This window comes from Primulina eburnea, chromosome 1, assembly GCF_022965805.1.
Source record: "Primulina eburnea isolate SZY01 chromosome 1, ASM2296580v1, whole genome shotgun sequence".
NCBI lineage: Eukaryota > Viridiplantae > Streptophyta > Magnoliopsida > Lamiales > Gesneriaceae > Primulina > Primulina eburnea.
This window is the reverse complement of record NC_133101.1, coordinates 38,792,869-38,804,835: the sequence shown is the minus strand read 5'-3', so window position 1 is coordinate 38,804,835 and position 11,967 is coordinate 38,792,869. Positions and strand designations below refer to the sequence as shown.

The 11,967-nt window shown below is 33.3% G+C and overlaps 1 protein-coding gene across 1 annotated transcript; it reads left to right on the top strand.

The window, feature by feature from the left end:
- Nucleotides 1–6,919: 6,919 nt before the first annotated feature.
- Nucleotides 6,920–10,450, top strand: LOC140806932 (uncharacterized). Its single transcript, XM_073163500.1, has 3 exons — nucleotides 6,920–8,578; nucleotides 9,230–9,524; nucleotides 9,657–10,450. The coding sequence occupies exons 1-3, from the start codon at nucleotides 6,920–6,922 to the stop codon at nucleotides 10,448–10,450; spliced, it is 2,748 nt and encodes a 915-aa protein (XP_073019601.1).
- Nucleotides 10,451–11,967: the final 1,517 nt, after the last annotated feature.

Sequence of the window (11,967 nt, the reverse complement as noted above, 5' to 3'; positions counted from 1 at the left end):
TCGAGCTAGTAGCCCTGGCAGCACCCCGAACACGAGTGTTCATGTTTTAAACGTTTATGTTATCATGGATATGACTTTTTATGTAAATATGAAAAATACACTGAATGCTTGATTTTAATAAAAAATTACGTATATGCATTAGTTTATTAAGTGATGAATATGATGACATATTTTGAAGGATGGGAGTTGGTTGTGACTAATACGATGACATGCTAACATGTAATGTTGTCGTTGATGTCCCTGTCGTCGGGTACCATGGTTACACATAGATGGATCCATCGACTGACACGATAATACGAAAGTCACAACTAATGACCGGAATTCAATTAAAATAAATGAACACGTATATGATGATATGTTGAGATATGATTTGACTCATATGCTTTATTATGTTTGCGTTTACGCTTTTACGATCATGAAATGTATTTTTATTACAGTTCTTTTCACCGTTGCATGTTATGTATATGTACTTATTATAACTTTACAGGTGTGTTGAGTCTTTAGACTCACTATTTGTGAATGATACTGGTGAGCATATCGATGAGGAGACTGAGGTGCCGAAGATTGAGTAGGCGGGGCTGGATGTGCGCAGGCTAACCCGATGACCTTATTTTTTCGCACATCACGTTTATGAGATTGGAGTGGTTTGGATATTTTCATACCTTCTCTTTTTATGTTGATGGTCCGACATGAGTTTAGGAAATATTTTTAACTACCGTAATTTTTCTGTATGAAATTTCTCTTATTTTAAAACGTGGGAGTTTCAGCAGTTATTGCATGCATGCTTGTAAATGTTCATTTTCGAGAATTAGTTTTTTAAAAAAAATTTCTAGTAGCATATTTTAAATAGCAGACATTTCACATGTTAACTAGACTAAGAGAATAAAAAAACTATAAATTTAGTTGGAATGATAAAAAAAACTTGATCATCTCACGTGTTTTGATGCTTAATATGGTACTAATAAATTATTGTGCCATAAACCTCTTAATCACTTTAATTATAAGTCTATTTTCTGACCGAGAAAGCAATAATTGGTCTCTGGTTTGCACAAAATTTATTTTACCAAAGATAAGTTATGTATGACATGCCAACTTGGTAAACAAGTAAAATATACTTTTAGAAACAAAGGATAGAACTCTTCAACAAAATTCTTTGATATGTTATAAATAGACCTCTGTGAGCCTATACCAGTGAAAATCTTAGAGGCAATGAGATAGACCATGGTACTTTTGTATGATTGCTTCAGGTTTACTTGGGTAATTATCTTGTCTTCCAAATATCATACTAGTGTCCAGTTGATCAAGTTTTTAAAACGTGTTCAAAGTGAAACTCTCCTGTTAGATAGGAAAAATAGCGATAGGGACACTTAATTTAAAAACAAAGACCTCTCATCTTATCTAGATGATCAAGAAATCAAACATGAGTTCTCAGCTGCTAGGTCACCACAAAAAATGGTTCTGCAGAAAGAAGGAACCACACCTTAAAGGAAGCTGCGAAAACAATAATAGCTGATTCCGGGATATCTCAAATGTTTTGGCAGAAGATGCTAATATAGATTGTTATACTCAAAACATATTTATGATAAATAAGAAGCATAATAATATTTTTATGAGATCTGGAATGACAAAGCATCTAGTATATTATACTTCAGAATATTTGTTGCAAGTGTTTCATTAATAATAACTGTAAAACACGTCTAACATCTTTGATGCTAAATTGATGCTGGTATGTTTTTACTTTATTCATATGTTAGTAAAGAATACATAGTTTATAATTATCAAAATCCGACTATTGAAGAATTTGTGCATATTGTGTTTGATGGTCTTCAATCTTTCATAGTAATGTACACGAATTAAGCAACAAATTAAATGCTAGTAACCTTGATTTAAAAAGTGATGATGAGATATATCTAAGAATAAGTACTAGAGTAGTCATGAAATAAGTCCAGTTAGAAATGAAGAAACTCGAGAAAATCAGGCCACTGAAGAATTTGAGCTGGTGAATGATAACAAACAGAGATGACTCAAGAAAATAATATTGTGGATATAAATGAATATAAGACTGTTCAACTTCTAGGTCCAAATCCTTTGGACCATGCCTCCATTGGAATAAGAATCATCAACTCAAGCTAGTAATCGATAATGCAACCACTCCTCTCAGAACTAGTAAGCAAGTGATTGATGAATTCTTGCATGTTGCATTTATTTCTCATATATAACCTAAGAAGATAGAAGAAGCTTTAGGAGACTCAAGTTAGATTGAATCTATGCATGAAGAAATTAATAAATTTGAGAAAAATAAAATTTGGCATCCAAATTCATGACCTTCTGATCATCATATTATTTGAACTAGATGAGTGTTTATGAATAAACTTAACGAAAAAAGCTCAGTTGTAAGAAATAAAGCTAGACTTGTAGCTCAAGACTATAGACAAGAAGAAAGAATAGACTTCGATGAATCATTTTCTTCTATCACTACAAAAAAAAAAACGGGATTACCGTCGCTAAAACCGTCGCTAATCCATAAGGCGACGGAACTAACGACGGTCAGTCAACCCGTGAAATCTATATGGCCTAACTTGAGACCATTAAGTTATTTCTTGCATTTGCTGTATACAAGGACTTTAAGTTCTACCAGAGGGATGTTAAATCTACATTTCTTAATCGAATATTGAATGAAGAAATTTCTAGTGAACAACCGTCTGGTTTCACTAATCATATATGTCATGATTATGTCTAGAAACTTGACAATATATTGCATGAATTGAAACAAGCTCCTCGAGCCTGGTATGATTTTTTCTAATTTTTTCTTTAGCGTGGATTTGTGATTGGAATTGACATTATTAAAATTTATTAAAGGTGATCATTATTTCTTAGCAAACATATATGATGAGATAATTAATTTTCTTTCTCAGATTGCAAGTGAAGCAGCTAGACATTGATATATTCATCAACCAAGCCAAATGTACCAAAGATCTTCTAATGAAGTTATGAGCTCATCAATCGAATTAGACAAGGATTAAGGGATAATTTCAGTGGATTTTAACATGCATAGAGTTTTCATTCGGTCATTTCTCTATCTGACTACCAGCCGGCCATACATCATATTTGTTTTCTTTGTGTGCACAATTTCAAGAAACCCTAAACATCTCATTTTATTGCAGCTAAACATATTCTTAAATATCTTAAAGGCACTTCTTGTGTAGGTCTTTTGTATCCCAAAGACTCAAGTTTTAACCTTATTGGTTATTCAGATGCTGATTACACATGTTGCAATATTGACAGGAAAAACACAAGTGGGTCATGTTAATTTTTGGAGACAGACTGATCTCTTGGTTCAGCAAAAATCAAAGCACGATTTCCACATCAATGGCTGAAGAATAATATCTAGTTGTAGGCAGTTGTTCTTAGATTTTGTGGATTCCACAACAACCTAGAGATTATTACATCAACTCATCTGAATATCCAATATTTTGTGATAAAACAAGTTCCATTTCCATCACCTACAAAATATGTTGCATTCTCGGTTGAAGCATATAGAAATCATACACTATTTTATCTGATATCATGTGATGACAAAAGATATCCGACTATGGTACATTTAAGTGGATTGACAAGATGCCGATATTTTTAATAAGACGCTTCCAGATTCTATGTTCTCTTACTTTCATAACATCCTGGTTTACAAGATTTGTATTAGAAGCATAAATTTAGGAGGATAAAAGTCGTGTTGGTAAAATAGTAAGTCAAAATGGTACGCAACCCAAGCCATTCCGAATAGAGTTTGTGGATGTTTGACCTTACCTCATGCTCTGACCATTTAACCTTGCTAAATATATTAATTTTTTTCGAACAGAATGATATTTTGAAATTTCATTTTGAAAATATTTATAATTCCACAATTATTACCCAGTGATTATTATCTATATTTATATTTTTATTTATTGAGTTTGTTAGGTGAATAAATATAAACCACCAAAAATTACTTTTCCAACTTTTCAAATTTCAAAATGAGCCAAAGTGTAGTGCCCAAAAACAATATACGTAAGCCGCATGCATGATTTAATAAGTTAATTAATTTAAATTATTTAAAAGAATTAAATGATGCATTCAACATGTTTAATTTATTTCAAATATTTATATGTTTATTTTATGGGATTTAATTGTAATTCTCGAATTGAATTTTTCAGGTGAATAATTGTTTCTTTGCCGAGGATAGAGACCGAAGATGATTAAGGTTCTAAAATTAAAGTTTAGATTTGTGACACCCTAAAAACAAAGGTGCATAAATTCATTTTTATTAGTATACTATTTTCATTTTTAAAATATTATCATATTATTTTTTCGGTACAAATTTTATTTGTCCAAAGTATCTAGAAATACATTAAAATACATCACAATACACTTAAAAATTCATCAAGCACTATGAGGTGCTTATTCTGAAATCCAATACCCAAATATAATATAATAAAATATTATAATTAAACTCAACATATATATTAAGTAATTAATTACAATAATTTTTAAGTTCAATATAAGATAATTAGGTTCAATAATTAGATACACGAATATAATAATATTAAATTTGAATAAACATGATATTTTTTCTATTTAATAAATAATTAATAATTATAATAATAAAATAATAATAATAAAAAAAAATAAAAATAATAATAAAAATAAAAGGATAATCATGAAATTCGGCTATATATAACTGACTCCATTCCTCCAAACCACGTATAAGCCGAGAGAAAAGAAAGAGAAGGAAGAAAGAAAGAAAGAAGAGGAAAGAAAAGAAAAGAAGGAAAAAGAGAGAAAAAAAATAGAAGGAAAAGCTATACTCTTTCCTGAAAAATTTCGATAAATCACCAACTATTACCTCATATCATAAAGCAATATAGCACTGGAGGTGACGCAAAAGGATCGCTAAAAAACCAGAAAATCAATCAAAGACATTCCGCAAAACGGCAACGGTATACCGTATTCAAGCTAGGTACTTTTCGCTCATTTTTCTTATAGCTACACACCAAACTAGATGTCGGCTTGAATAATAAAGTTGTACCTCTTGTTGCATAGATGAGGTACATACTGCCCGTCATCCCAAAATATTACCGGAACTAACATTTTCGGAATGCCCGAGTACCCTAGTTCATCATAGGACGATATATAAATCTGGTATTGTTCGGTTAGGAATTTGGCAAAACTTTCAATAAGAGAATTCAAGATCATAAAAAGTTACACATGCTGGAAAAAAACGGGCCGCGCGTGGCCGCCGGACGGCCAGCCACGCGCCGGCACCATCGGCTCTGTACCCCACGCGCCGCCGGAACGGCGATCTTCCGGCGACCGAACGTTCCTGAGGTTATTTCTGACTTTTTGGCCAACTTTCGTAATGTTTGGATATACCTTCTAATTAATATGAATATTTGAAATTTAATTAAAATTAACCGGATTAAATTTTGAACAAAAAATAATCTGGAAATGATCAGCTAGTTACTTTAAAACTCTAACACATAACTATCATTCATAATATCTTTTAGGACTTGCTCCAGGAACTCGGAGTATTAATCAAGCCTAAATTGTAAGTTATCAGGTGAGGAAATTACTATTCATTCTTCTATTAAAGCCCTTGGCATTTGGCCTGGAAATTTCAATAACATTTATTCAATGTTCAAATATCATCCACTGTTCATTTCAATTACTGATATATTTTCTTGCATATTTATGAATGGATTGATATATCATGAATGAATGAATGAATGGAGTCATGGACAACGGATTTCGGTCCGGAAATTGAGTCCACTGGACAACGTGGCTTCGGCCCAGAAAATGAGTCCAATGAACAACGGGTCAAAAGTCCCGGGTATATGGTTCATCTGAACAACGCGCACCGAATATTTCGGTCCGGAGAATGGTTCATCCGGCTCGTAAAAAGTGCTCAATTAGAGCCACCAATGTTAATTTATTGAATTTTCATTTATCTATTATTTCATTGCATATCATTCATAATATCTAAATTTTTATTCCTATTATTTCATGTATAATTATGATGAAATGTTATTTAAAAGCCATATATTGATTTAAACTCACTAAGTCCTCAAAGACTTAACCCTCTGTTTCTCTTCGTCTATTGTAATTTCCAGATACAGGAACCCCCGAATTGGAATAAGAGGAAAATAACTGAGCCTGAAATAAGAGTATTTGAAAGTTGAGATGATCTGTTTATAAATGAATGTTAAAATTCCGCTGTAACATAATTGTACATATGAATGTTAGACTTCCGCAGTAAAATAATTGTACATATTTGAAATAAGAATGTATATATTTGTAGATAATCTTTAAATTATTGTAGAAAATATTCTAAATTTTATCTACAATATCTTTCTAATAATAATAATGGTAAAAATAAAAATAGAAGTTCAATATAGAAAGATTGAAGGTAAATGTGGCACATAGTAAGGGAATAATTATGAATTCCTAAATCGGGCGCCACAGAGGTGGTATCAGAGCCTAGGTTTCTTAGAGCCTAGAGTCTAAAGACAGGAGCCTTAAGTTTATTATAATGTCATACATTAATTTTTATGTTTTCCTCATAATTGAAATGTCTCTTTTCAGGATGACTCAGTTTGCTTGTTTCTGTTTTTATTTTGCTTGGGTATTGTAAATATTTGAAACATGTCTTGTTTATAAATAAAACTGACTGTCTACCCTCTGACATAACTATGTACATTCATTACAAGATATGTTCATATTTTATATTTATGTATTTAGAATGACGTCTTCACAAAATAGTACTGAAGCCAGAATCGGACAAGACTTTCCCCCTCAAGATGGCCACAACTCGGCAACTGGTGGAAATTCCAGAAACGCTCAACACAATCCCCCCTAAGAACAAAACATACAAAATATGTTTGAAATAATGCATCAATTTGTGCAGTTTTGTCAGCAAAATCAGCAACGACCTAATGATCAAGCTCAAGTACATCACCTTGAGACGAATGATAGAGCTCTTGAGAGATTTTTGAGATTCAAACCGCCAAAGTTTGAAGGAAAACCAGATGCTTATCAAGCAGAATCTTGGTTAAGCAAAATCAATAAAATATTCTCTATTCTCAATTACTCTGAAGAACAAAAAGTGAACTTTTCCACTTACTTATTTGAAGAAGCAGCTCATAACTGGTGGCGTACAGTGGAACATAAGTGGACGAAGAATCACATCCCAAAAACATGGGAAAATTTTCTGCAAGAGTTCGAAGGTAAATATATAACTCAAGTTATATTAAATACCCGAGAACGCGAATTTATGGATTTAGTCCAAGGTGACATGACCGTAGCTCAATATGAGGCAGAATTCCACCGTCTTATACATTATGCACCACACTACATGGAAGATGAGGTAAGAAAAATGAAAAAAATTGTTCAAGGGTTAAAGCTCGATATTCGTTGGGCAACACTGTCCACAGAAGTTACCAGTTATGTTTCTGCTGTTAATCAAGCCCTACGAGTGGAAGAAGACATCAAGACACTTCTTAAAAAAGAGGAAGAAGAAAAGAAAATTGGGAAACCCAACCTTTTTGAGGATAACCGGAAAAGAAAATTTGAAAAGAGAACACAACCAGTCAAGCAAGGAGAAGCTGTTAAAGGAAAAGTTCCAAGAAACAACAATAAAAAGTGTGGATATTGTGGATTACCAAATCACGAAGAAGAAAAGTGCTGGAGAAAAGGTGGGAAATGTCTTATTTGCGGAAGTGAGCAACACCGTATTCAAGATTGTCCAAAAAGAACGCAAAAGACTCAACCCACAACAAAGCCAAAGATACCTGCTCGAGCCTATGCCCTCTTAGGAAACCAAGAGGAGGAAGTTGACCCCACTGCAGTCGTAGAAGGTACTGTTACCATAATATCCAGTTCTGCAAAAACTTTATTTGATCCAGGAGCTACTCATTCTTTTATCTCAAAAGTTTTTGTGCGTAAATTACCACTGTTATTTGAGCAGCTACCATATAGCTTCGAAATTTGCTCACCTTTAGGGAAAACAATGATTACTGACATCATTTACAAAAACTGCCCCTTAAACTTCCAAGAAAAAGAATATCTGGCAGATTTGATTGAATTACCAATCAAGAACTATGATATTATTCTTGGAATGGACTGGTTATTTAGACACCAAGCCCAGCTCAATTGCTACACAAAAGAAGTTTATCTTCAAACTTCTCATCCAATCATTTCCAAAGCTAACCATACCATGGGAATAGTATCAACAACAGAAGATAGGGCTATATTAAAAGATAACGGACAAGGATTTCTAGCTTATTTGATAAATAAGCCAAAAGATCAACTCAAGATCTCAAAAATCTCAGTTGTACAAGAATTTCCAGAGGTTTTTCATGAAGAGATCAATACTTCACCTCCTCAGAGAGACGTAGAGTTTTCCATTGATCTAATACCTGGAGCACAACCCAGATCTAAAACTCCATACAGAATGGCACCTTCAGAGTTAAAAGAATTAAAACTTCAATTACAAGAGCTCATGGACAAGAAGTACGTCCGGCCTAGTACATCTCCATGGGGTGCTCCTGTATTATTTGTCAAAAAGAAAGATGGAACTCTAAGGATGTGCATTGATTATCGAGAACTTAACAATGTTACCATAAAAAACAAATATCCTCTCCCGCATATCGAAGAATTGTTTGATGTTTTACAAGGATCTCAAGTATATTCAAAACTTGATTTGCGACAAGGATATTACCAATTGAGAATTAAGGAGGGTGACATCTCCAAAACGGCTTTTAATACCCGTTATGGATACTATGAGTTTGTGGTAATGCCATTCGGATTAACCAACGATCCTGCAGCTTTCATGGATATGATGCATCGAATATTTCAACCATTCTTGGACAAATTCGTTGTCATATTCATAGATGACATTTTGATATTTTCAAGAAGTCATGAGAAACATGCTCAAGATCTAAGATTGATTCTCAAAACTTTGAAAGAGCATCAATTGTATGCCAAATTCAGTAAGTGTGAATTTTAATTAGAAAAAGTGTCATTTCTTGGCCACTTTATCTCTAAGAAAGGACTGGAAGTAGATCCTTCAAAAACAGAAGCCACATCTCGCTGGAAACAACCAATCAACATCACAGAAATTAGAAGTTTTCTCGGCTTAGCAGGATACTACCGAAGATTCATTAAAGATTTTGCGAAAATTGTTGTTCCCCTGACACAGCTAACTCGCAAAGACAACCCTTTCCTGTGGAATGATAAGTGTGAGAAAAGTTTTTGCAAATTAAAAGCAATGCTTACCAGTGCACCTGTATTAGCTTTACCAGAAGGGACAGAAGGATTTGTGGTTTACACAGATGCCTCAAAAGAAGGCTTTGGATGTGTATTAATGCAAAACGATAAAGTTATTGCATATGCATCTAGAAAATTAAAGAATCACGAGTTAAATTATCCCACTCATGATCTGGAATTAGGAGCAATTGTGTTTGCATTAGCAAAATGGAGACACTACTTGTACGGTTCCACTTTTGATATTTATACAGACCACAAAAGCCTGAAGTATTTATTTACTCAAAAAGAGATGAACATGAGGCAAAGAAGATGGATTGAATTTTTGGAAGATTACGATTGTTCCATTCTTTATCAATCAGGTAAAGCTAATGTAGTGGCTGATGCTTTAAGTAAAAAGGTTAGCATGGCTTGTTTGGGAATGAAAGAAGTAAGAGAATGGGTGCACATCCATTCTCGTGGGCACTTGGTCGTATTAAGAATTGAACCTGAATTTCATACCAGAATTAAGAAAAATCAAGAATTGGACCAAGAAGTTTCAAAACTCCGTACTGATTCCAATTTCGTCACCAATTCACAAGGAATACTATGTTATCATGACCGTATTTGTGTGCCTAGCTCAATGAAAAAGGAAATAATGGAAAAATCACATAATTCTCGGATCAGCATTCATCCAGGAGGATCTAAGATGTACCAAGAGATTAAAAAACACTTCTGGTGGAAAGGAATGAAACGAGATATTGCAGATTTCATTTCACAATGCCTATCTTGCCAAATGATAAAGGCTGAACATCAAAGAAGAGCAGGTCTTTTGCAACCACTTCCTATACCGGAATGGAAATGGGATCAAATAACTATTGACTTTGTGACCGGATTACCCCAGCTCACAGGAGGTTTTAATAGCATATGGGTAATCGTTGATCGCTTGACCAAGTCAGCACATTTCATACCCATAAGTCACAAATATGGGGTGGAAAAAAACTGGCTGAACTCTATCGCATGTGTGCTGGATTTTGGGGCAAACTGGGTAAAAAATTTGCCTTTAGTTGAATTTTCATATAACAATAGTTATCAATCCTCAATAAAAATGGCGCCATATGAAGCATTATATGGAAGAAAATGTCGCTCTCCTCTTAACTTGGATATGGATGAATGAAGAGGCACAAAGAATGGACAAGAACGAGCAATAAGGCCTGACATTATACAAGAAGCTATCGACAAAATACAACTTATCAGGCAACGAATACAAACAGCTCAAAGTCGACAGAAAAATTATGCAGATAAGAGGCGGAAAGATTTGAAATTTGAAGTCGGAGATTTCGTATTACTAAAAGTATCACCAAGAAAAGGAATCAAGCATACTGGAAAGAAGGGAAAGTTGCATCCTCGATTTGTAGGACCCTTTGAAATGATAGAACGAATAGGCATTGTGGCTTATCGTCTATCTTTACCAGAAAATATCTCTGGTATACATAACGTATTCCACGTATCACAATTAAAGAAATGCAAAGTAGACTCAGCCCAATTGATTGACCACCAACAGATAGATCTGGAAGAAAATCTAACATATGAAGAACAAGCTGTGAAGATTTTGGACCAAAGAATAAAGGAACTTCGTGGTCGACCAATTCAGTTGATAAAAGTCTTATGGAAAAACCACAACATTGAAGAAGTAACGGGGGAAACAGAGAAAGATATGAGATGTCAATATCCTCATTTATTCCAATAACTCTTAAATCTGGGGACCAGATTTTTAAAAGGAGGAGATACTGTGACACCCTAAAAACAAAGGTGCATAAATTCATTTTTATTAGTATACTATTTTCATTTTTAAAATATTATCATATTATTTTTTCATGAAAAATTTTATTTGTCCAAAGTATCCAGAAATACATTAAAATACATCACAATACACTTAAAAATTCATCAAGCACTATGAGCTGCTTATTCCGAAATCCAATACCAAAATATAATAAAATATTATAATTAAACTTAACATATATATTAAGTAATTAATTACAATAATTTTTAAGTTCAATATAAGATAATTAGGTTCAATAATTAGATACACGAATATAATAATATTAAATTTGGATAAACATGAGATTTTTTCTATTTAATAAATAATTAATAATTATAATAATAAAATAATAATAATAAAAAAAATAAAAATAATAATAAAAATAAAAGGATAATCATGAAATTCGGCTATATATAACTGACTCCATTCCTCCAAACCACGTATAAGCCGAGAGAAAAGAAAGAGAAGGAAGGAAGAAAGAAAGAAAGAAGAGGAAAGAAAAGAAAAGAAGGAAAAAGAGAGAAAAAAAATAGAAGGAAAAGCTATACTCTTTCCGAAAAATTCCGATAAATCACCAACTATTACCTCATATCATAAAGCAATATAGCACTGGAGGTGACGCAAAAGGATCGCTAAAAAACCAGAAAATCAATCAAAGACATTCCGCAAAACGGCAACGGTATACCGTATTCAAGCTAGGTACTTTTCGCTCATTTTTCTTATAGCTACACACCAAACTAGATGTCGGCTTGAATAATAAAGTTGTACCTCTTGTTGCATAGATGAGGTACATACTGCCCGTCATCCCAAAATATTACCGGAACTAACATTTTCGGAATGCCCGAGTACCCTAGTTCATCATAGGACGATAT

Bases quoted from the DNA above. Each gene is read 5' to 3' on its own strand.
- LOC140806932 (XM_073163500.1), top strand. From the start codon at position 6,920: ATGCATCAATTTGTGCAGTTTTGTCAGCAAAATCAGCAACGACCTAAT. The intron at 8,579-9,229 runs GTATTATTTGTC...CCCCTGACACAG, and splicing joins CATCTCCATGGGGTGCTCCT to CTAACTCGCAAAGACAACCC. The intron at 9,525-9,656 runs GTTCCACTTTTG...TTTATCAATCAG, and splicing joins ATGGAGACACTACTTGTACG to GTAAAGCTAATGTAGTGGCT.